This window comes from Terrapene carolina, unplaced genomic scaffold (genome assembly GCF_002925995.2).
Source record: "Terrapene carolina triunguis isolate 2854851 unplaced genomic scaffold, T_m_triunguis-2.0 Scaffold66, whole genome shotgun sequence".
In the NCBI taxonomy this organism is placed as follows: Eukaryota; Metazoa; Chordata; order Testudines; family Emydidae; genus Terrapene; species Terrapene triunguis.
The window spans coordinates 5501597-5514124 of NW_020664417.1; the positions used below are offsets into that span (position 1 = coordinate 5501597).

Consider the following 12528-nt stretch of genomic DNA (forward strand, 5'->3'; position numbering starts at 1 on the left):
TGTGGGTCGGGACCCCATTTTAATGGGTTCGCCAGGGCTGGCTTAGACTTACTGGGGCCAGGGGCCGAAGCCAAAGCCCGATCCCCACTGTCTGAGGCCGAAGCCTGAGGGCTTCAGCCTTGGGCAGTGGTGCTGAGATTATAGGCCCCCTGCCTGGGGCTGAAGCCCCTGGGCTTCGGTTCCTCTCTCCACCCGCAACATTCCCCTGGGCATGAGGGCTTTGCCCCCTCCCCCCCCCACACCTGGGGTGGCAGGGCTTGGGCAGGCTCATGCTTCGGTCCTGCCTCCTGGAGTTGTGTAGTAATTTTTTTGTCAGAATGGGGTCACAGTGCAGTGAAGTTTGAGAACCCCTGGGCTAGACAAATCCTATGAAGAGGCTCATCTGCAGAGACCAAATGGGTCTTTCAGATGAGCAAATATTGAATGTTCAGTATTTTCTGGGATACATTATTAAAAATGGCATGGATTAAGAGTTCAAAACTTTATACCTCCATAGCAAGAAACTTGCAGATACCACTGTGCGGGTATTTTGCAAAAAAAATTTCTGGCAGTGTATATTACCTTAGATTTCCTTACATTAAATATATGTTTTCCATGGCTCAAAGTTGGGATGTGTTTTTTTTCCCCCTCCCTGAAGGCCATTGGCTGTATTCTTCCCTAGTTAAGAAGTCTCTTTCTCCCTCTCCCCCCCCCACCCCCCGCCCTTTGGGCTGCAGTCAGTGGGAAGGGCAGGAAAGAATGATTATGATAACAAGAGGAAACAGGAAGAATAATGCTCTCATTTTCAATCTGTTTTTTATTATTGTTTAAATGTAAAACATTGTTTCAATTAAATACTGACCTGTGTATTGGCAGGTACACACATGTGCTTTAATGAATTCAGGCTTTGTTTGGAGAGCTGTGACCTTTTTATCCCTGTTCTGGATCAGAGCTGCTGCATTGCACACACACTACTGATCACTGAAACGTCACTCTGATACAATTAACAGCTCGGGCAGAGCTTGACTTTACACTGGCAGTGGCCGTACAGAAGAATGGTGTCCCCTTTGGACATTTTTATCCCTTTAAAAATGAAAAAGATAGCCATGATATAGTTACAAACTTCATCAAATGGGCTTTTGTGGCAAAATGTGTAGCTGATGGAAAGGATATTTATAAATGAAGAACAGAGGTCTGGATCAATTATTTCCTTTCTCTTATGACATAATAAATCACGGCTTGAGAGAAAGTTCATTTATTTTAAATCACTGATACCTTGTGAATAGTCATCATAAATGCTTAAGATCAAATGCAAAACATAGGATTAAAAAAATAAAACAAAAACTCATCAATCGTATAACTGCAATAACATAGTGTGATTAACCTATTTGGTGGTGGTGGTTTTTGCTTGCGCATGTGGCTGTGAAATTACAAATTTGTGTGATTGAAATGATGTCCTGTTATGTAATAGTTCTTTTTAAAAATAATAATAGAAGGAGAGAGAAAAAGGAAAAAGAAACAAACAAACAAAAAACCCTTCTGAAATCCTTTTAGTGATGTTGAAGTGAGTCAGTAGCATTTTTCACTTCTCTTCTGGCAACTAGCTTTGCAATTTCCTATTTGACCTCATGGAATGTTTTTATTTATGTATCCTGTTAGTTCTAAATGTTCCACATTTGGGTAAAACCTGAACTACAAACATTTTTTATTGTATTAAAGAGCTTGTGTATTGAACGCAGGTGTTCATGCTCTGTAATAATTGGCAGTTTATGGAGATACACCAGCTGTACTGATCCACAGGGGAGATATTAGATCTATTCACACATTGCATATATTGTAGGAAATTTAGAATTCCTGTAATTGTCAGAAATCTTGTATGTCCAAGTTCATAAGTGCTCCCATAGAAAATATACAGTAATCCTCTGATAGTAAAGTCACTTTTATTTCAGAAACAGCTTATCCCTTATTATTGTGCTTTCTTGCAGCATTAATTGACATTTTCTTCACGTAAGCATAGAAAAAAAAAAATTGTCTCTGTTTGCATGGCTCATTTATGTCAAACTGGTACCACATATTTTTGTAAGCTACATCGGTTAAATTCTATTACATTCAAGATTTATTTTAATACAGTAAAATGTATAGTATCAAAAGCAAGTTTGGAAATAGAGGCAGAAAGATCAAAATGGGAGTAAATCTTGAAAGAAACAAACTAAAGGGGAAGGAAAGCTAAGGTGCTTTTGGGCAGCAAAGTGTCAGGTATCACTTTACAGGAAAAGGAGTTGACAGTCCCTCTCCATATGGAATGGTGAGATCCCATATAGAACACTGTTTAGTTCTGGCTACTACTACTTAGCGTATGCACAGCTTGCCTCGGATAGCACATGACCAGGATTCATCACTGAATTCAGATCATTGGCTTCCTTGGTCTGGGCCAGGTACTGATGGGGAGTGGGACATGAAGGCTGATCCATGCCCTCCTGGGTGCTTCTGTACCCAGAAAGATATTGATAAATCAGAGAAGGGGGGGGGGAAACAGAGCTTCTGAGGGCCTGCGTTATAGGGAAAGACTGTAGGAATGTTGTATGAATGGTTTGGCTAAACGGGGGGAAGCAGGGAAACCATAAGTGTTTGTTTGAAAGGTATGAACGCGGTGGAAGGAGAGGCATTATTTATGGTAGTTCAAGACAATATGAAGAATAATGTGGAAAATGGATTGAACATGAAGAAAAACCTCCTTATGCTGAAGTTTTATTAGACAGTGAAAGCTCTCAGTGAAAGCAGCAAAAATCTCATCACTTTAAATCCTATTAAAGTAGATTAGGCAAAGAGAGCACTTGGGGCCCATTCCTGCATTGGCAGGAGAATGGACAAGACAGCCAATCTTACATGAATTGGTGGTTCCTATATAATATCTGTGCTAGATATTTGTATTTTTTTTCCTCCTAAAAAGTGGCTATAAAAATGACCTAAACTAGTGTTTTTTCTTGTCACCTCCCCATCCACCCTATAATGGTTTTCCGGGGAATTATGGCTATTTCATTCTCTGTCTTGAAGCTGATCTGTTCTACGTGTATATGTGGTCAAAGAATCCCCTTTCCCCTTCATCAAAAATATCTGTTGTGTTCTTTGAACTAGCCAGAGCCTGATGTTGGGACGTTCTGTTTAAAGATCATTTCCTTGCCAATGCTTCAATCTTTTGTGCATGTATGTGTTGTACGTTCTGTATTTGTGGGAAACAGGATGAAGTCAACATGTGTTTGGTTTTCTTTGTAGGTTTGTGTGCTTTGCGGAGAGCACTGGGAGAACAAGCTAACCTGTTAGACAGCGAGGTGGCTGGGTCAGTGATGATTACTCTCAATGACTTCCTGCAGGGGATGAATGATGTCAGGCCCAGTGCCATGAGGGAGTTGGCTATTGATGTGCCAAAAGTAAGTCATGTTCCCCAGAACACTAGAAACATTGTTAAAGCTAAATGCTGTAACTTCATAGTGAGACTTCGAAGAGCCCTGTCTGCAAAGGTTCATTTTAGAAAATAGAGGTCTCCAATAAATGTTATGCATCATTTTTTTTTTTTTTTTTTTTTTGACATGTCAGATTTTTTTTTTTTTTGTTGGCATTTGTTGTTCAGCATGAAAAGCAGGCACTGCAGGAAGCCCTATGTCTCTTGTTGACTGTATACTCTGTTCTCAAGATCTGAACAGGTTAATTGATTAAAAGCCTAAAAATATAAGCTGTAAAACAGGCACTGAATAGGTCTGTACGTCGGAGCCACTAGTGTTCCAGCAACCAGTTCAATTAGAAACAAAACATTGACATTTGCCACCAAAATATATTGAAACAAGGCTATGAAAAGGTTTGTGTGATTGTATGGAGCATAGCTGATAAATTGTCTAGGTCAACAAGATCTGAATCACTGAAAGCATAGGGACAAATTCTGCCGACAGTCATACTTCTGCAATCTCATTGGCTTCAGTGAGATTGCAGAGGTTTAATTAAGAGCTGAATTTGACCTCCTGTGTGAATCATTACTGGTCAGCAGTAATCACTTCCGAAGTGATCACTTTGCCTGCACAATTGTGTGTGAATATGCTACTTGTTCATCTGAAAAATTAGTTACTTTTTGGAAATGATATACATTTACCACTTTCTGTCACAAATTTTTCAACTTACGTTGAAAAGAGAAGATCCTTGGCCTTGAAAGGCTTACAATCTGCTGAGATAACCAGATAAGTCTATTCTACAATGTTCTAATAAGCCCTGTGTTATTTGAGACAAACATGTGCCTAAAAAACCAAAACAAAAAACCCAAACCAAATTACTTAACTCTAATAATCAAAATGTTTGTAGGCATTAACTTGTCCACTTGCTTCTAGGGGAAGGTGGTGTGTTAATGGACAGATAAACAGAATGGGTGTGTATCCTACATTTCTATCTTGTTAATATTGGCAAAATAAATATTTGTGCTTTATATTAAGAAAATTCTAGAAAATCAGAAAAGGGGGGCATATAAATCAACTCCAAGTCAAAAAATAATAAACTAGAAGAAAGTTATTAAGCATCATTTCACAAAGATGAATCAACAGGGAATTCAATCACATAGTAGGTGGTTATTCCCAAACTATGGGAATAAGAAATCAGAAGAGTGAATGGTACACTTCATTTAGTAGCCTGTTCATGTATTTTGCACTGTGGGCCAAACGTGGCTTTGTTATGCTATTGAAGTCGGTGGAATTATTCTGGATCTACACTAGAGATATTCAGGATTAATACGTCTGAAATCAAGAGTAGAATCTGGCCCTGTCTATTTCACTTACATATACCTAAATACACCTCTACCCCGATATAACGCGACCCGATATAACACGAATTTGGATAGAACGTGGTAAAGCAGTGCTCCGGGGTGGGGCCGGGCTGCGCACTCCGGCGGATCAAAGCAAGTTCGATATAACACGGATTCACCTATAACGCGGTAAGATTTTTTGGCTCCCGAGGACAGCGTTATATCGGGGTAGAGGTGTAGCTCCCGTTACCATAATATCTGAATGCTTCAGAATGTATTTCTCTTCATAATACTGTGAGGTAAGGAAGTACTATTATCCCCATTTTACAGCTGGATAACTGAAGCACAGAGACAGAGTAAATGATATGCCCAAGGTCACACAGGAAGTAAGTGGCATATCAGGAAATTGAACTCAGGTCTCCTGTGTCCCAAGCTAGTGGCCTAACCACTAGAGTCTAAATTGTTGTTCTTCTCAGTGCCTTCCTCCTTATGTCTCAGTCCCTTTTCCCACAACCTTAGTCATCAGACTGCTATTTAAAAACATTTCTTTATTGAAATGAGTACACAAAAAGTGTTGTACACTAGCAGGACTTGGGCTTTTACAGATATAGGCCTCGTTCTGTCCAGACTTAAGCACATGCTTAACTTCATTGATTTTATTGGGATGCCTTGTACATGCAATATTTTATAATACTTTTGAAACGTAGGTTCTGATTTTTAGCTAGATCTCAAGCTAATATTGCAAGCACAGTCTTGCTCTTGCAATTAAAGAGGATGAAAAATTGCATGTCCAATTAATTGCACTTACACTTGCACCTGTTTGGATGCTTAAGTACTTGATTGTGAGTGCAAACCAGGTAGTTTGGCAGCTAAATGGGTGCAATCGCAGAGTCATTTGGGGCCCATGATCTTATGCCAGCAATATAATAGACTATTTATGCCTTCGCATACTTCACTATTTGGGGTCATGATGTGTGATTGTCCAGTCTTGGAACATCTGTTGGGAAACCTCTGGAATTATTTGCTCTTCGCAAGAACTGGAACCAACGTTAGTTATAAATACAATAATAAGTTCTTCTTTTTATTCCCCCTTCACCTCCTTTCAATACAATATTTACAGTTCATGGACTTGGGCCATTTTTCCATCCAGCACTTTATTAGCTGGCTCAAGTCCATGGTGCACTGTGATATGTTACTTATGCGCTCTGCAGTAATTTACACCAGTGGAAAGTGCTTTCTTGCACTAAGCTTATTATGTTCATATCATATTGTAAAAATTATGGTTTAAACAAAAAAACCCCTAACGGAAACCAAATTGGCTTAATGAGAAGTAGTTGATTACTGCAATTGGAGTCCTATAACTTCAGTTCTCTTTTTTTCTGGCTAGTGCATGTGGTAATGATGCAGCATGTTTAGTTATCTGAGAGTGATTAATCTTCAGATACTTTCACCTGCATATTTCTGTGAGGATAGCTTTTTAAATTATTATTATTATTTATTATTTATTAAGAAGAAGCCGCCTATCTGAGTAGACAAGTAATTATGTGTGTTACTTTTTTGGTAAATAAGGGATTAAATTCTTTTTTTTTTTTTTTTTGAAAAGTGTTTCAAAGTTTGACATGAATTCTGTTTGTCATCTAAAAAACCCTGGCTAAAAATACATTAAAGCATGATATAAATGATCAACCACAGGAAACTTTCCAATAGGAGACAGTAGCTTGGGTATGAACTGTATTACTCTATTAACAGTTCATTTTTTTTTCTTTTTTGGGAAGATATATTATTACAAGGGTCAAACACGTGCATTGATGCACCTTTTGGGCTATACAGTGAGTTAGCAGTAAAATCAAATACAGCCTTAAGAAAACTGAGAGGCACCTTCATTATGTTAGGTTAATATTTTTCAGTTTAAAATTGGCTGTTTTTCATGTTAGGGCTGTTTAAAGTAGCCCTATGTAAAGCAAATGAGAAAAGACATAGCAAAGATGGGGTAACATCCCATATTTTAAACCATGAATAAAGGCAATTTGATAAAAGGTTCATTCCTGCTTTGGTTATGTGCTGATACCATTCTCTCTTTGCTACCCCTGTATTTTCCTGAAAGTGTAACATCCTCTTTCCACCACTCAAGATAAATAATGCTCTGTTTTATTATGAAGTCAGCAGAGAAGTTAGTCAAAATATGCAGAATTTTTCTCTGAAATCTGCACCACTTTGAACAGCGCAGTGAGTGGGAGGTTTTTATTGTCCTAATTAGCTCTAAATTTTTTAATCTTGAATTTCAGAGAGAATTGTAGGAGGGTCATTATATGTAGTATTTTATTAAACTGAGTTGCTCTGGTTGTGCTCATTTTTAATAGAAAACCAGCAAAAGCCACACTGCTGTGCCTGTACCATTTTACTTGTTGCACAGTATACAACACATTTACCTTAACTTGTAAGAGCAGTATCGATCAGCTGCATTATTTGAATGATGAAGCCTATCGGATGCAATACTTAGTTTTTCTATTCAAAACATACCCAATTTATTGATGGGGAAAGCAGTCAGATTAAGTGAGTTTGAAGAGGGACTTAATGGATAGTGAGCTTATTTGGAGGACAGAAGAAGAAAGGCGTGTAGAGGTGGCACATTACAGTCCACTTCCTGGTGTACTATATATTTGCATTCTCTTGGCACTCCGTGTATGCAGAGAGAGCTACACAGTGTGTTTGTGAGTGGGGAGAATGCAAAATGTTTGTATGATGACTGCAAGAATCTGTTGAGTGTCCTGTACTCCTTCATTTTAATGGAACTTCTCTTGAACTTCATTACATATAACCTCTTTGGAAGACTGCTCTTGTGTGTCAGGGACTTTGGAGACGGGGTGGGATTCATGTTATACATCAGGAAGTTAGTTCTGTGCTTCAGTGGTTTGGGGAGTTCAGCTATAATAGCCATTCCTCCCTCTTCTATGGGTTTTTTTAGAATTCTCTGAGGGTTTTCCCTGCCTGTTTTTTGTCCTATTGTAATTCAGCACACTGAGACTTACACCTTTCTAGCCAAAAAGTTCTGGATGAGATGTCCTTTGGTGCATGTCTGCTTTGTTTCTTTATTACTTACTGCTTCATAACTGTCTAGGGAGTTACTGTTCTGCATCACGTTCTCAGCCCTGCTGACTTGAAGAATTAAATATGTAGTGCCAGGAATGAAACCTAGGTGTCCTACATTGCACAGCAGCGCACTATCACTGTCCCTCTGAGCTTACTCCTGAGGGAATTCTGTGCCAAAAAATTAAATGAGTTAGGCTGAGGCCCAATCAGATTAAGAAAATAAAAAATAGCAAATGGAGCAGTCTCAATGTCATAGACTCTGGTTGATCACAGCCTGCATTATAGAAATTCTAGATAAACAAGTTAGCTAAACATTTAACCCTGCATGCTGTGTTAGTATGAAAACTCATGATACTCCTCTTTCTTCCTACCTACGTACCTTACAGTGCAGTTTCGAGGAATCAAACAGTAGCTTTCCTTCCTAGCACCAGGTTCCAAAAGGGAACTTATCTAGAGTGAGTCTTCAGGTTTTTCCACACCTGTGTTTCTCAAAAGCCACCCTTTACCTCTCTAATTTCTCCTTTTTCATGTGCACCTTGTCTTGATGGTAAATGGCATACTGCAGTGGAACAGACTGAGCATGTTTTGAAGAGTTATTTGAACAGTGGCTCAGGGTACTTTTGTCATAAGTGTCCTTTCTCTGAATTTTTGTAGATGTGCAAGGTACCACAAAACTCATTTTGCTTGTTGCTTCTAAAAATTTTAGTAAATGCCTGATAACGTATTCCACTGTAAAAATTATTTCCTCTGCGTGACACGTATGGTTTCTGTTACAATCTCCTGTATCCAGCTCTCTCCATTAGAAAGCGAACATGTTCCACTGGAACATTACTGCTGGAACAACCAGTCCATCTTTTACATACGTGAATTAATATAATAATATGGTTTTGAAAATTAAGGCAGTCTATTTGTCTTTTCTCCTTCCCTAGGAAAAGTATGCTGCTGTTACTATCCCATTATCAAGTTAATTTGGAAATTTATAAATTTTGTTTCATGTAATGTATATGGCTTTTAAGAAAAGTGTTTTCCAGCAGTGTTAAGAAACTACAGAAAACGTCTTTCCTGACTGTTTATTAAAACATATTGTACTGTAGATTATTTTTTCTTTTTTATTTATTTCTGTTAAAGTTAAGGAGACATACTAAGACCTGGTCTTAAGAATTTGTATCTTTGCTTCATGCTAACTAAGACTCTGTAAATATGTCAGACTCTTATTTTGAGGAATTAATTGTCATGCAATTTCTGAAGTTACTATTTTCTGCTTCATTCACTATCTTCAGTAACAGTTATTTCCCCCCCAAAATAAGAAGCAACAACACGCACAACTATGTGTAGCTGTGCGAGCCCATTTACTACTATTTAGCTAATGTTTGTCCATTCAGGCCTGTTTGTATGATGGAAAAAAATCAAAAATGCTCTTTCACAGTACTTCTCTGAAATAGCACATTAGAAATAAGTTTTAGCACTGGCAGGTAGCAAAATTTGGGGTATGGCAAGTTAGCAAAATTGGCAGGCTGCTTTGGCAGTTCATAAGCCCTAACCACTCATTCCTCAAATACTAGATTCCTTAGAATCAGAAACAGCAATCCTCTCTTTTTTTCTCTGAATTGATATTTCTCGTAACTTTTTTTCCCCACAGCAAAATTCTGCCATTAGCTAGTTCATCTATACTCTTCTGAGGCAATTGCTGTCAGTTGTGTGTATTTTTATGCTTCCTTAATCAACCACAATACTTATTGATTCAAAAAGTAGAAGCAGTTGATGATTAAAAATAAAAATTTAAAAATGGAACTTTTTTCAGGGCTCCTGTAATATTTTCCTGTGGATGTTCTTAGCATGATGGCCTACATGCTCTGGTGGCAGCAGATCCTCAGCTTCTTACTTTTCCAATTAGCATTTTCAGCTCAGCTCACTTTTTAGTGGATGCCCCATGTGTGGATCTTCTTTGTTTTTTCAGACATATATTATTTTGTCATATATTAAAATAAGACCGCCAAATAGACATTTTTATTTGATTTGGAATTTGCTCATTTGTTCTAGGTTTGCTTATTCCTCTTAAGCACCCTGCTGATGCTTGTTCTCAGGCTACATTGCTTTACCCAGAAGTAACATTACATTTTTAGTTTCCAGTGTTGAGATATCAGACAAATAGCACTAGGAAGGCGATGTAATTGAGTGAGATCACCTGATTACGGTAGCCTGGGAGGGGGACAGTTTTCTAGGTCAGGAATAACGATGATATATGCTAGGTTCCCTCCTCCAAATGAATTAATCTCTTCCCCCAGCACTCCCAGTCAGGCACATCTTTCTCCACAGTCCTTGTTCTTTCTGCTTCCCCATCCTTGTGTCTACCTCCGTCAAGCACAGATGAATCTTAAGAGGGGAGTCCTGATTTTATAGCCAGTAAATCTGTTGCCTGTGTTTGAAGACTACCTATTTTAGGAGAACGTCATCTCAAAACATAAGGTCATCTGAGTCAATTGCCTCTTATTGTGGAGACTTGATATCTTTAATATCTAAAGCAGAGTAGAATGGATGCTGACAAAAAAGAGGCGGGGGGGCATAATGGCAGACCACTTATTGCAAACATAGAAAATACAAGGAATTATCAGTCTTCTTCACAACTCTGTAAGAAAAGGTATGGCTCATTTTACCCACCATTTTGAATAGCCTCCATTCTATTTAGTGGTATACATTTGTTGGTGTCTGTGCTTTTACTCATGATGCACCTGCCTCACATCTTTAGCACAGCAACTCCAACTGCAGTTACTCCTTACATTTTAATCTTTAATATGTAAATACTCATCCAGTATTTTTTTAACATACTAGTTAAATCTCCAGTGCACAAGTCCAGGGTGGAATAAATATCGTTGCAAAGTGATTTAAACCATTTCAATCCTTCAAACACATATGCATGCTAGTAGTCCCTACTACGTGACAACTTGCACCTAGTATAAATTTCTTTAGTGTGCTAGATGGAAATAATAACCTCTTAATTTTATATAGAATTTTCCCCTAGAAGGATACCAAAGTACTTTACAAATCATATATAAATGCCACACACATAGGAATTGAAACGATGGGAATTATCTAATGATCCTGCAGAGTTTATAGATTGTGGATGGTAGTATTGATACTGGGTTGTATTTTTGGATAACAGCAGTTATTCATTTTTGAAATAGATGCTCAATATATAAAAATTTTCCTCCTTTTCATTATGTAAATCACCATTTTCCCTTTTTTCTTTACTGATAATTTATCAGATGCTGCCTGTTTTAATTTAAAAGGCTTTAAAACTTAAAGCACTTTTTTTTTTTTTTAAACTTCATGAAATAAACCTATTGAAAAGGAGATAGATGCCATGGTTCTATACAACCCTCCATTCTGTGCTAATGTGTGAATTCAGCAAAATGGTCTGCTTTGTAGGTACTCTGGTCAGACATAGGAGGACTGGAAACTGTCAAATTGAAATTGAAGCAGGCGGTGGAATGGCCCCTCAAGCATCCTGAATCCTTCATCCGAATGGGGATTCAGCCACCCAAAGGAGTACTACTTTATGGACCTCCTGGATGCTCAAAAACAATGATAGCGAAAGCTTTGGCCAGTGAAAGTGGCCTCAACTTCTTGGCGGTGAAGGTAGGTCATTTATTTTTATTTTTTCTTAATCTCAGGAAAGTAAATGGCTTCAGACAATACAAATGTTTTGTGTTTTGGATCAACTTTCTGCTGCACAGCTTCTCTCCACATTCATTACTCATGGGCTAGTGCCCCCAGCTGTGGAATTCAGAGGCAGTCCAATGTTGTTGCTGGAGGCTCCAGGACTGGGCTCCACTGTTGGCTTCAGCTCAGACAGACACCAGATTTTCTGCTTCCAGCGGTGGAACAAGTTGGCAGTTCGGTTTCTCCCGGCCATTTAGTTTTTGTTTTTTATTCATTTTTGTGCAGTTGTGATTTATAATCTTCCCGGCATTGGGTAAATAGCAGCAAGATAGTTTCAGCCACCTGGATCTGCTGCTGTAGTGCCCTCTGCCAGGCCCCTCTGCTCCCACTCAGGCGTGGCAGAGCTGTCCTGCAAACACCTGGCTAAATCTAAGCGGAGCGCCTTACATGAGGCAGCACTTTTCAGGCTCTACAGAGGATGAATGATGCCCTCCTGTTGCCTGCCAGCCAGCCAAACTTTGCGCTGCTAGGGCATGAGGCTCAGAGTCAGACTGGCATGTTGGCAGACCTATCCTGCCCCTAGAAGCTGTGACTCCAGTGCAGAAAAGCCTGATCAGGAGCTTCTGAGCTTTTGGGGAGAGGGTCTAAGGACGAGGAGGAAACTATCTGGCCGGTACAGGGCCCTCAATAGACCTAGGCTGGGGAGGAGGAGGAGCCTTGAAGGATCCAGTGTCATCCGCCGCCTGCCCTCAAGATACTGAAGTGGGTCCTCTGCTCCACTGGGGAAGAAACAGGGCTCCTGCACAGCTCCCCATCCTCCCTTTATGAATTGGGAGGATTCTCATTATACTCTGGGATAAGTCCTGTAAAACGCAGAGACTCTCAAAAAGGCAAAAGCAAGTGTTGCCTTCACAAGGCAGTAAGTTAATATTGTTAATAAATGACTGAGGTGAAAATCAGAGGTGAAACCCCTTCTCCCCTAAGGGAGGGTTTGCTGGGGATTTCTCCTATCAAATCTC

General features: G+C 39.1%; 1 protein-coding gene across 3 annotated transcripts in view; it reads left to right on the top strand.

Annotated features, from left to right (window-relative positions):
* SPATA5 (spermatogenesis associated 5) overlaps window positions 1–12528 on the top strand; it is a 281723-nt gene that overhangs the window by 40002 nt on the left and 229193 nt on the right. For all 3 annotated transcript variants that reach the window (XM_024212863.1, XM_024212871.1, XM_024212879.1), the window contains exons 10-11: window positions 3253–3407; window positions 11276–11485. In XM_024212863.1, the coding sequence (XP_024068631.1) occupies window positions 3253–3407; window positions 11276–11485 (365 nt within the window). The remainder of the gene's footprint in view (window positions 1–3252; window positions 3408–11275; window positions 11486–12528) is intronic.